At 43.8% G+C, this 12750-nt stretch overlaps 1 protein-coding gene across 1 annotated transcript in view; it reads left to right on the top strand.

Annotated features, from left to right (window-relative positions):
• Positions 1-12750, top strand: part of Dnah14 (dynein axonemal heavy chain 14) — a 216412-nt gene that overhangs the window by 177466 nt on the left and 26196 nt on the right. Inside the window, exons 70-75 of the mRNA XM_052736532.1 lie at positions 24-222; positions 765-1001; positions 3528-3613; positions 5317-5473; positions 6953-7163; positions 11128-11230. Of these exons, the coding sequence (XP_052592492.1) occupies positions 24-222; positions 765-1001; positions 3528-3613; positions 5317-5473; positions 6953-7163; positions 11128-11230 (993 nt within the window). The remainder of the gene's footprint in view (positions 1-23; positions 223-764; positions 1002-3527; positions 3614-5316; positions 5474-6952; positions 7164-11127; positions 11231-12750) is intronic.

Below are 12750 nucleotides of genomic sequence, written 5' to 3' on the forward strand. Positions count from 1 at the left end.
AGTAAGGGTTGTGGTTTCTCTAGGTGGTCTCTTCAGCTCTGTTTAATGAGCATAAACTCTGCTTCTCCTTCTGGCTTTGTGTCTCAATCATGAGAGAGAATTCCAGTGACACTCTGATGGCTGATGACATAGGATTTCTACCAGAAGAAGAATGGAACATCTTTTTGTATTCTGGCATTTTGATAAATATTAAAAATATACTATCCAAGCCTAGACTGAATAGTAAGTAAAAATAATTTCTCTGGATATGGTTTTAAAAAACAAAAACACTGAAATATGTTTCCTTGTAAAATGCTAAAAGATTTCGAGGTTTACTTCTGTGATTGAGGTCAAATTCCATGTCAGAGTCACGAATGTGTGAACATGCAGTCAGCATGTTCTTTCTTTGTCTGTGAGAAAACATTTCACCGTATAGCCAGGCTAGCCTAGAACTCATGATCCTCCTAAGTCATTACTGAGTGAGTGAATGCCTAAATAAATCACAACTAGTAAGATGATGGTGGTCCTGATGTAAAGCTGACTATCTAGCGATAGTGAATAGGGACACACACACTGATCATAATGCCCCCGGGCCCCTTCCTGCCTAATGTCTCTGCCCTTACTATTGCCTGTCTGTGGTGGTCTGGATGAGGACGTCCCCAGCCCCTCTGGTTGACTTTATATGAAGTGGCTCTTTACTCAACACCCAATACTTGTTAGTCATCCCCTCCATAGTGAGTCACTAGGTGAAGGGTTTCCTGTGACCGTTCTCCCTTCTCCGTCAGGTATATTTGAAATCCGCAGAAAGGAGCATCTCCAGTGGGTGCCGGACCTGAGGTGGAAGCAGTGCCAGTACATCAGCAGCCAGATGGAGCCGTTCTCCCTCCTGTGCAAGTCGCTCCTGTCCAATAAGTGGCAGTGGAACACCTTTAGGGACACCAAGGCTGTGTACTCTCTCCTGGGCAGCCCGTTCTCCTCACATGGGGCTTCACTTCAGGAAGGCCCCAGATCACCAGAGGAGGGTATGGACCTTCACGCTCTAACCTAAGCCTAGCAGATGTGTGCGTGCATGTGTAGATCGTCAGTGTGTAAAGGTGGGTCATGAGAGGCATGTCTAGCACTTGAAGGCAACGGCTGGCAGATCACTTGAACTCAAGGCCAGTCTGAGCTGTAGGACAGCCAGGGCTACACAGAGACACCTTGTCTTGAAAAACAAAAAAGAAAAAAAGGGGGTATGGGGGAGGGAGGTAGATCATAACAAATAGAAATGAAGAGCATTGATATGTTCCGTGTGGCATGATCAAGTCAACATGATCCTCACAATAAGGAAGTGGTTTGTATGAATTTCACTGTTAAAGGTGAGAAACTGGTGTGAGTTCTGAACTTTGGGAACATTAAATATATCAGCATATCATTACAGCACTCTGGTTCGGAACCTTGCATCTCAGAGAGCCTTCATAGATTCTAATTTTATGTAACAGACATGGTCTAAAAGTTACACAGGAGCTGGACATACACCCGGTGGGAGAGCACTTGCCCCTGCGCTCAATCCCCGGGACCACAAAAAGAAAGAAAAAGATACCCATGAAAAAAGTAACAAGCACAGGAAAGAACTGCACAGGAAACGGATCTGTTTGTTTGCGTTTTTTAAGACAGGGTTTCTCTGTGTAGCCCCGACTGTCTGGAACTCACTCTGTAGACCAGGCTAGCCTCAGACTCAGAGATCTGCCTGCCTCTGCCTCCTGAGTGCTGGGATTAAAAGTGTGCACCACCACCGCACAGCACAAACAGATCTTTTAAGGGCTGTCATTTTGTCATATTTTCTCCTCTTCTATTTCTGCTTTGAGCTCTGCACCCCCTCTTTCTCACCCTTTTGACTATGATCCCCCCACTTGGGACACAGCCTGGTCTGTGCTGCCACACCGTTCTCCATTTTTGCTTGCAGAGTTTTGTTATAATGGACAATAATGTAGTTCAATAGTATCAATATTCTCACACCTACTTCCCTTCTGTCGGAAAGAGAATCCCAGAAGTAGAAATGCTGGTCTGAAGGAGACACCTTTCATGTGAGAAGTCCCTGCCAGGATGATTTCTTTAAAAATCTAAATTATGTATTTTCACCAGCAGTGTGTATACCCAGTCTTCTTGAAATTTTTTATTATCTTTAATTAAGTGTGAAGGCATGTACACATAAGTGCAGGTGCCCACAGAGGCCAGAGGTATCATATGCCCCTGAAGCTCAAGTTAGTAGGTGCTTATGAGCCACCTGATGTGGGTACTGGGATTCAAACTTGGGTCTTCTGGAAGAGCAGTGTGTGCGCTGAACCACCGGGCGTCTCTCCAGCCCACCTGCCCATTTTCTAAAAGAAGGCTTGATCTTTTTTGAGTTGTACCAACCTGAAAAGTTCAGAATACTTCAATTTTAATTAGCAAGTAACTTTTTAAGGGTTATTGGTGATTTTATTTGCCTATTCATACATATACTTTACTCATTTCTAAAATGAATTGCTTATCTCCTTTTTGATTGTTTAAAAGAATACTATTAATGTAGATAATATATTTTATATATTTTTTTCTAAATCCATTCATTTATTAGTTGATAGAATCTGTACCATACAGGTAGTAAGATGTCTGTTTATGGCGTCAATTATATCTATTTGTCCACCTCCTTGTTTTCCAGACACTTCTAATGAAGAAGCCCCCTCACCCACACAGTTTTGTTCATGGATCACTGTTGGGTTTTTTTTTGCATTTATCACTAATCTCTCTGTAATTCCTATGATATTTTAATATAAGACAAAAGTCAATAATTTTTGTGTAAAGGAACACTCAGTTAACCCTTCATGTAAAGTGAGGATCCTTTTATTTTGCAAACAACTCCAAATTTATCACTTGTGCTTGAACTTACACACACCATGGGATTTTTAAAAATCAAAATATTAGCACATTTAAAAAACATTTTTTTATAATCCCAGTTGTATGTAAAGTTAGACTTTGGGGAAATGCCAGGGAAGCAATGTACTTAGGAACAACAAGTGTGGCTGGAGACAAGGCCTGGGGGGCTTCCCACTTCACCAGCAAGACTCCATCACCATGGAGAGAGGAGTCAGTACAAAATAAATAACTGTGAAGTTCCCAAGTTTGTGGTAATCCTCTTTGAGCTCCTGTGGGGTCTCATCTCTCCATCTGTTTTAGCTGTTGTAAATAGAAATCTCTCATTTATACACTGAAACTCACCTGAGAGAGCAGGCGCTGAGGGCCTGGCTGCGTCCTTGGCTTCTCATTTTCCTTCCGCCTTGTAGCGAGCGCCATCACTCCATCCCTAGCCCCATCCACCCTGTCACATCCCTACCCACCCACATCATTTGGGCCTATGTCTGCTTCATGATGAAGAATGGTGATGTCCCAAGTCCTAGGAAGAGCGCTTACTTATTTAGCCAACCCTGTTTCTTTTCAAAATTTTATAACTTAAGTTCGTATAGTAACATAGTTTAGTGGCACAGCTGTCTGGTTATTAATTCCAGTCTCTTTCTCTTAACGGTATCTAGCTGAACTTCTGAATGAAAACGATGAAATGTTGACACCTATTAATTTTCCTTGGGAAAAACTCACTCCATTTCAAAGACTTATCTTGGTAAGATTTGTTAAGACAAAAGATTACAATTCTAATATTTCAAGTAAGCTTATTGTAGCTTGAACCCCTCACAATTTAAATTTTATAAGCACAATATGCTGACTTCTGCAAGCTATGATTTCCTGAACCTTAGTGTAGAGGGAGGCACCAGCATTCCCCCTAACGTTTTGTCATGTGGTGGTTCCACCGCCATTCATCCTTCATAGACAAGACGAAACCCTGAGGGATGAACTGAGCTGCCCAATGCCACAATTGTCTCCCTGTTCTTTTGAGATCTACCCTTTCTACAGGTTACTTTCTGCCCTCCTCCTCCTCCATGCTAAAATTACAAGAACAGACCCAGTCCTTTAGGGAGAAGGCAACAGCGGCCCAATCAGGATATGACAGGTAATGTGTCTGATCCCTGGTTCAATGTCCAGAAGCCATATGGCAGACTCCCAGCTAAATCACATCCACCAAAGTGGCACTTACAGAGGCAGCATGTTACACAGCTCCCATTTCTCAGCTGCTTTAGAACCTGGCTTGGGGTTGGGGAGATTCGGGGTGGGATTAGCTGTATATTAGTCAAGTTTGTTAAGGTAGCAAAATGCCTAAGATAATTAACTTATAAGGCTCATCTGTGCTCAGTTTCAGAGGTTTTTCTGTCCATGGTCAGTAGACAGAAAGAGAGGTGTATTAGTCAGGGCTCTCTAGAGTAACAGACCTGCCTTGCCCATTCTCACACAGTTTCAGATCTGCCTTCCATGCAGGAATGCTGAACTTTCTCAGAACGTATTTCATGATCATTATGTAAAAATGTACCATGTAAATGGTTTTCGTATAAGGTAGTCTTCACTGGGAAGTTCTGTGCCCATTATACATGTACTATATGTGTGCCCAACATGGTTCACATGCCCACAGCTCTCCCCAGACCTGTATTCTGTCCCACTTAAGCTTAGACTGTGCCTTTTTTTTTTTTTTTTTTTGTCTTATGAATGGTAGGATTAATCGTCTTCCAGTTGGGTTATCTTGCATCTTCCAGCCCCAAACTATCTGGGTTCTTCTTGCTCTAGACATGGACAGCACAGCAGGAAGAACCCAGGAAAAGTGTCCTTTTGCAGGGCCAGAGAGCACAGTGTACACCTGGGCAGCCAAACCAAGCTCCCTCACTGAGTGTAGAAGAGCTTTGTAGGAATACAAGGTAGCTGGGCAGAGGGGAACCAACTGTCTTAGGGTTCTGTTGCTGTAAAGAGACACCATGACTATGGCAACTCTTATAAAGGAAAACATTATAATTGGGGCTTGCTTACAGTTCAAAGGTTTAATCCATCATTATCATGGTGGGACATGGCAGCATGCAGGCAGACATGGTGCTGGAGAAGGAGCTGAGAGTTCTACATTTTGGTTGGCAGACAACAGGAAGTCGTCTGAGACATGAGTGGTATCTTGAGCATAGGAGACCTCAAAGCCCACCCCCACAGTAACATACTTCCTCCAGTAAGGCCATACCTCCTAATAGTGCCACTCCCTTTGGGGGCCATTTTCTTTCAAACCACCACACCAACCAGTGGTCAGGAGGAAACCCCCCCCTTGTGAAACCTCCGCAACAGCACATCAGGAAACTCTGGCTACAGCCAGACACTTATTTTGATTTCATTTTTACCACCGGGAATAGTCCCCTGAGTGGATTTTAAATTTACCTTGTCTTCTGTTTTATTTTTCAGATTAAAATTCTTCGGCCAGAACGTTTAGAGAATTCAATAAGAAAGTTTATAACTGAAAAAATGGGAAGTGAATATATCCATGAGACTACAGTTAATCTGAAAGAATCATATAAAGAGTCTACTGCTCAAACACCACTGATCCTTATTCACTCCTACGGTGAGCTTTCTGAACGGTAGAGCAGCAGGGCAACTCCCAGCACCACGTGAACGGAGGGTGGCGCCTCACACCTATAATCCCAGCTCTCATTCAGTGGGGACTAGAGGATCATAAATTCAAGGTCCTCCTCAGCTTTGAATTTTTTTAGGCTAGCCTGTGCTACATGACCCTATCTGGAAAAATACCACCACTACCACCCCAAAAAAAAGGATGTGGAGAAATATTCTGTGTCCAGTTATCCTGTTTAAAAGCTTCACATCCTTCTAACATCTTTGAAAAGGGATTTAAACTTTAAACTACATGAAGGATGAATCTTTCTAAAAATATAAAAGAATCAAGATGAAAAAAAGGTATTAGAGCTAATTATCTTGTAGAAAATACTTCACACACATTAAAAAAGAATTGGGGTCACCCCTTAAATTTACTGTTTCCATTAACAGTGATCGTTAAAACGTCACATACCATTCTGTGGTGGAGCATGTTTATCAGGGTCATATCGATCAGTTCCCAAGCCGTGGTCATTCGTGTTTTCTCAGAGTAAACTGTTTCTCTGGTTCCTATTTTTTTTTTTTTTTTTTTTTTTTTTTGGTTTTTTCGAGACAGGAATTCTCTGTGTAGTTTTGCGCCTTTCCTGGGACTCACTTGGTAGCCCAGGCTGGCCTCGAACTCACAGAGATCCACCTGGCTCTGCCTCCCGAGTGCTGGGATTAAAGGCGTGTGCCACCACCGCCCGGCTGGTTCCTATTTTTAAAGAAGCACAAGGTGACTGTCAGAAGTAGGCTGTGTCCTTCTAACCCCCACGCTCCCACCTCTGTCACTTACCTCTGCTCCGTGGGTGCTAAGGATAGCGCCCCCACTTGGACTCCACGGGCAGAGGCTTTGTCCAGGGCACCCCCTCGTACTGAAGGTCTTCTCATCGGACGGTGGTGCACCAGGCTATGTGCCTGATGCCTGCAAAGGTGCTGCCTTCCCCCGGCGTGGCACCAGGCAGCTGGCCACCCCCTCCCGTCAACGGCAGTCCAGACTGAAGGAGATACACACCTCTCTTTAGGAGATAGCTAAGGTTTGACAACACACTTTCTTAACACACCTTTGCTGCCAAAACCTGAGCACCAAGTCTCCATGCCCATACCTATCTTCATCTTGTTTAAAAAGCATGTTAGCTAGGTTAGAAACTATCGTGAGCAGTTATTGCATCCATCACCAGAGGATGACGAGACAAGTAGATACAGGCATGCCAGTCAGTCTTGCCTCAGCTCATGGGCAGTTACCATTCCCAGATTTGGGGAAACTGTATCACAGGCCAGCAAGTGGCAGACTTCAAAGACCAACTTTGAACTGAAGGCTTTAATTCCCAAACCCAAGTCATTCTCTTGTGGCTCTTTCGTCTCTCATCACCCCCTCAGTAAGTGCAGGATTGCATCTGCTGAGGGAACTAAGTGAGCTTGTAGTTCTAGGTTCCTCTCCATGTTGTCGCAGGGATTGACCTCAACAATATCCTCCTGAGATTTGCACAAGAGTTAAAAGGAACGACCCCGCAGGTGACCATGATTTCTCTGGGCCGAGGCCAGGCAGCCAAAGCGGAGGAGCTCATTTTTAAGGCCCTGAACAGCAAGCATCAGTGGGTCTTCCTCCAGAACTGCCACCTCGCAGCCTCCTTCATGCCAAGACTCTGCGCTATCATAGAGTCGTAAGTTCCGCGCTCGTCTGTCTGCCAGTGAATTAATTATCCGCACTGTGAAATCGCACTGCAAAGGACAATGCCTGTTGTTCAGCTTTCTGTGGCCCCATGTTGGAATGCCAAAATGGTGGTGGTGGTTTTTTTTTTTTAACTATTTGGCTCTTTGCTCTTTGGGGGCCTGCCACTCAGCTCCTAAATGAATCACACAGGAGATTTTTTTCTTTCTTATGAATGTGTGGCCTTAGCTTGGCTTATTTCTAGCTAGCTTTTCTTAACCATTTGCCTCTGGGCTTTTTCTTTTTTCCTTTTCTTACTTCTGCATATCTTACTTTCACTCTTACTCCGTGGCTGGCTGTGTGGCTGTGTGGCTGGGTGGCTGGCCCCTGGTGTCCTCTCTCTTCTTTTCTTGTTCCTGTCCTTGTTCTCTTGCTCTTTCTTCTTTTCTGCTCAGAGTTCTCCTCCTATTTACTCTCTCTGCTGGCCAGCCCCACCCATCCTTTCTCCTGCCTCACTATTGGCTGTTCAGCTCTTTATTTAGACCATGAGATGTTTTAGACAGGCAAAGCAACACAGCTTCACGGAGTTAAACAAATGCAACATAAAAGAATGCAACACATCTTTGCATCATTAAACAAATGTTCCATAGCATAAACAAATGTTCCACATCTTAAGATAATATTCCATAACAAATGTATACTGTGAGTGGCAACCCTGAAGCAATGCATTGGGCCACTGGAGAACACGTCGCTGCCCTCAACACTGTCCTGAGAGCGCACTGGCTTTTCTTTTTTTCCTTTAAACAACTGTTGAGATGATTATTTTCCATCTTTTTTAGCATTTGCTCAGGAATAATCTATGACATGATTCTTAATATTTTACATGACTCCAAACAGCAAGGCACGGGACCTCAGGTACAGCTCTCATGACTAAACAGCAAAGCTCGGAACCTCCTCGGTGTTTTCCTTTAGGCCCGTTTTCACCCTGCTCCAGCCTCCCCAGCTGGAGTCCCCCCGAGGCTGTGCTCCCCACAGCACTGATTTGCTTGAGTTCCAGAGACTCAGCCTGCTTGTTTGCTGCATTTTGAAACTTGATTGCTGCAACGATGAGGGAAGACTAGAAACGTTCTGGCCAATTACGTGCACAGGTCTTCCTCCCATTGTCCTTTACTGTCTTCCTAGTCTGTAAGCCGGTAACACGGAGCAAGGGTGTGAGGATCCAAAGTTGTCATCCTTATGCTTTGAGCATCTGAAAGGAGACTTCGGTTAAATTCTAACTGCTCAACTTAGATTTCTGAAGTCTCTCCTAATACAGTTTGTGCTATTCTGAGACTGTTAGTCTTTTAGCAGTTTAAAAACTATTGGGGAAAAAAATCACACTTATGGAATCACCCCAGAATCAGAAGGCCAAGATTAACTAGTAATATGGCTTTAACAGATGCAGACTATGTGCCACATCTTGCACTACTCATTTAAAACACTTGCAGGGCATCTGCTCTTTGTCACTACTATTGCAGGCACTGGGGACACTGCACACCCAGATAAACACTGTAGGTGTTCAGAGCGCCGTAAGCTGCAGACGGGGGTCCAGTAGCAGAGAAGAGTATTCTCAAGAAAGCTGGCCAGCATAAATTGGACACCATGTTGTGTTTTGCTCTTTGTTTGGTTTGGTCTTTTTCTTTCTTTCTTTCTTTCTTTCTTTCTTTCTTTCTTTCTTTCTTTCTTTCTTTCGAGAGAGAGAGAGAGACAGAGACAGAGAGAACATGTAGTTGGGTGGATAGGAAGGTGAGGAGGGTCTGGGAGGAATTGGAAGAAAGGAAAGAATGTAGTCAAAATATATTGTGAGAAATTCTAAGAAAATAACATTTTTAAATGGCTATAAAAAACTGAAAGATTCCTGAATTTAGGCAGTAAATAAAAACATTCTCAGTATGTTGCTAAGGAGGAAAAATACCAAGCTAGAAATAATATGTACAGTATGATATTTTTATTTAAAAATAAGAGGAGACTCAAAAAAGGAAAAGGAAAGCATTTAGTGAAATTACAGGTTATTTAGGTTATTTTTATTTTTCTGTTTTATTTTGTATCTAATGGTGGTTTTGCTTTTCATTATTTTTGGCTTATTCTATAAATTTTTATTGCACATGTGTGTGTGTGTGTGTGTGTGTGTGTGTATGTGTGTGTGTGTGTTGTGTACATGAGCACATGCATCCCACAGCATACAATTGGCACTCAGAAGACAGCTTTTAAAGTCAATTCTCTGCTTCGAGCATGTGTGTCCTGGGGATCAAACTCAAGCTGTCAGCCTTGATGGCAAGAGACTTTATTACCCATATTATTTAAACATTTTAGAAGTAATTTTAGATCTGCATTACATGGACAATACAACCCCCTCTTCACCTGCTTTTCTGGTTCTCATTCTTATGACTAACCTACCACTCACTGTTCCTAATTCACATAGACATCTTTTCTCTGAGTGTCTGAAAGTTAACTGCAGACACGTGTCACTTGACACCTCAGTATCTCGCTGTGCTCGGCCATCTAATCAGCAGAACTCGGTCCTGGTGAGTCTGCTTTCTCAAGGGATCTTCTGTGGTAAGAACTCTTGGTCTAGGTCCCAAAACAGTGGCTTCTGTTGCACATCATTGTCTGTCTCTCTAGTCTACCTTAAAATGGCACAACTCCTCAGTCTGTCTTTATCTTTCCATCTCTGATGGCTTTGAAGACACAGCCAGATATGTTGTGAATGTCCTTCAGCGGTGTCCACCCTGCAGTCTACAGGTTATGTGCACCCAGGATAGCGATGAATGCTGTCACAAAATAGCAAACTTACTTAAAATATTATAGTGGGTTTTAGGGTTTTGTTTGTTTGGTTGGTTGGTTGTTCTGGCCATACCTTTGGTAACTCAATCTCAAGCATGAGCCTCATTGACAACAATGTCATACTATAGTGTCAAAAGACGGACGTACTCGGGGGCTGGAGAGATGGCTCAGTGGTTAAGAGCATGGCTGCTATTCCAGAGGACCCTGGTTCAATTCCCAGCCCTCCCAGCTCCCACATGGCGGCTCACAGCTGTCTGTGACCCCAGTTCCAGGGGACCCAACACCAACAGCAAAACACCAATGCACATAAAATTTTATTTAAAAAAAAAAAAAAGATGGACGTACTCAAAAGAGTTCTCAACTTGAGCTTACGCGCTATTTCCTCATATGTGGTTGACGGCCCTCTACAAGCATGAAGATGGGAATGTGCTCGATCTTTCTGCATTATTCCTGGTGATGCTAACTTTGATCCTGTGATTATAGTATCTGCCACTCATGGAAACCTTCAGACCTCTTTTATGTACTAAACTGTCCCCAATAGTTTCAGCATCCCATGATAATTTGTGACTGAATTATTACTCCCTAATTTGCCAAATAGTTTTCTAACTGCTCAGCTGACCTGCTTCTATCCCCAACACCTCACACAGAAAGAGAACCCTGTGATGACAGGCTACCCGAATAAAAAGTATCGCCCCTCTCCCGTCCGTTGACCCACTCACACATCTGTGTCCGTGTGGGTATCATCCATCGTAGTCATTTGATTCAGCCAGGACCCACTGTCACTTACTTTGCTGTTCAGTTGTCCGAGGTGTGACCCAGAACTCCCCAACCCCAACCCTGGCTTTTTGAGATAGCTCTATAGACAAGGCTGATCTTGAACTCATGACCCACGTGGAAAGAGGCACTGTCACACCTGGCTTTCACATGTTTTATAAGTTTTCCCAAGTTTCCGTACTGAGTATTTCTGACTTTTTTTTTAACTTAAGGGAAATAGAAATTGGTGAACCTTATATACTTTGTGTACCATCAAAGTCCTTGTGGTGAGTGGTATCTTTGGCATTAAAATGACTTGTAAGGTCACAGAAACATTAAAATGTTCTGACTCTAAGAAGATATTGCACAAATTTTTTAATATTTACATTTTTATTTTGCAGATTTAGTAGTCCAGATATGATGCTAGACCCTGACTTTAGGCTTTGGTTAAGCTCAAAATCATATAGTTCGTTCCCAATTCCTATTCTTCAGAAGGGTGTGAAGGTAAGGACAAGCTGGCAAGATGCCAGTGTTAGCCAGCAGCCCTGCTTGACTGTAGAGCACCGTCACTCCTTATTCTAAATCAAGAAGAGCACTCCTGGTGTGCTCATTGTCAGCTTTTGCTAGGTGGGGAGGGTTGTATTTTTAAAATGGCACGGTGGCAGCCTTGGTGGGTGGAGCGAAGGGGCACGGCAGAAAGTCACTCGCACCATGCAGGCGGCACTCACGGGGAAAGTTTCATGAAGGGGGGGAGAAAGAGGAAACAGGTGGGGTTGAAAATAGAAGGAGGGGAGAAAGGAAGGGAGAGAGAAGAGCGAGGGACTTCCTCTTAAAGGGGACTTTGCGCCTGTGCATAGACTATGCATCCACCATCCACAAAGAGAAACTGTATTTACCTGGGTTAGCAAGTGCATCCTGCCAGAGCCCCCAGGGGCAGGCCAGGCAATGTGTAAACGTTAGCAGGGAGGATGCTACCTTAGTACGTAGACCTGCTTTCGGTAACTCCTAGCTCTGACACTTGCTGCTCAAAGAGGATGCTTCCAGTTGTTGTAAACCAAGATGCACACGTTTGTATGCTTTTTCCCTTCTGCCTTCTTCTTTTTTCCCCTCAAGACACCGTCTTGCCATGTTGCCCAGGCTGGCCTTGAACTCCTGAGCTCAAATGATCCGCCACCTCAGCTTCTTGAGTATGTACCACTACACCCAACTATGTGGTGTTTTCTTATTTCTATTCCCCTTAACCAGTTTATGGTCCGTTAACTCTCTGGAAAGTTCTAGCAGAAGGCAAACAAACTATTTGCTAAAATAACCTTAATTGTAGGTTATGTCTGACTTCTGAAATCCAACTATGAAGACTTGCTCAATCCCGTTAAAGGCCCAGTTGGCCTAAAGTTAGACTTCAAATGACAGAGAAACCAGCGAAGACTCGGAAAAATACTAGGCGCAGACCACACTTAGCCAGGCTGATTCCTAAAATGAGAAACACCTCCCTGCAGCCCTGCTCCCTGTGTTTCCTTTCTCCCAGAGCCACTTCCCAACAGCCCTGCCAGACAGAAATCTGAGACTTTCAGCCTGTGACTTAAGATGCCCTGTTTACTTCCCAAGACCAGGCTGACTATGACCTCAAGTGGCCTTTTTCCTTTGGCCAGGAGTAGAAGTTGGGAGGCAGTAGTAATAAAGAGAGACAGAGTTTCAAGGACATTTATTTTGATTAGGTCCATTGCTCTAAGTCCACTTTAAGAGACTATCAATCAGCCGGGCGGTGGTGGCGCACGCCTTTAATCCCAGCACTCGGGAGGCAGAGCCAGGCGGATCTCTGTGAGTTCGAGGCCAGCCTGGGCTACCAAGTGAGTTCCAGGAAAGGCGCAAAGCTACACAGAGAAACCCTGTCTCGAAAAAACCAAAAAAAAAAAAAAGAGACTATCAATCAGAGAGAGAAAGAGAGAGATGGCTCAGAGGTTAAGAGCACTGACTGATGTTCCAGAGGACCGGAGTTCAATTCCCAAGCTGTCCAATGTCCAATC

Source organism: Peromyscus californicus, unplaced genomic scaffold (genome assembly GCF_007827085.1).
Source record: "Peromyscus californicus insignis strain IS unplaced genomic scaffold, ASM782708v3 Scaffold_14__1_contigs__length_90479793_seg_2, whole genome shotgun sequence".
In the NCBI taxonomy this organism is placed as follows: Eukaryota; Metazoa; Chordata; class Mammalia; order Rodentia; family Cricetidae; genus Peromyscus; species Peromyscus californicus.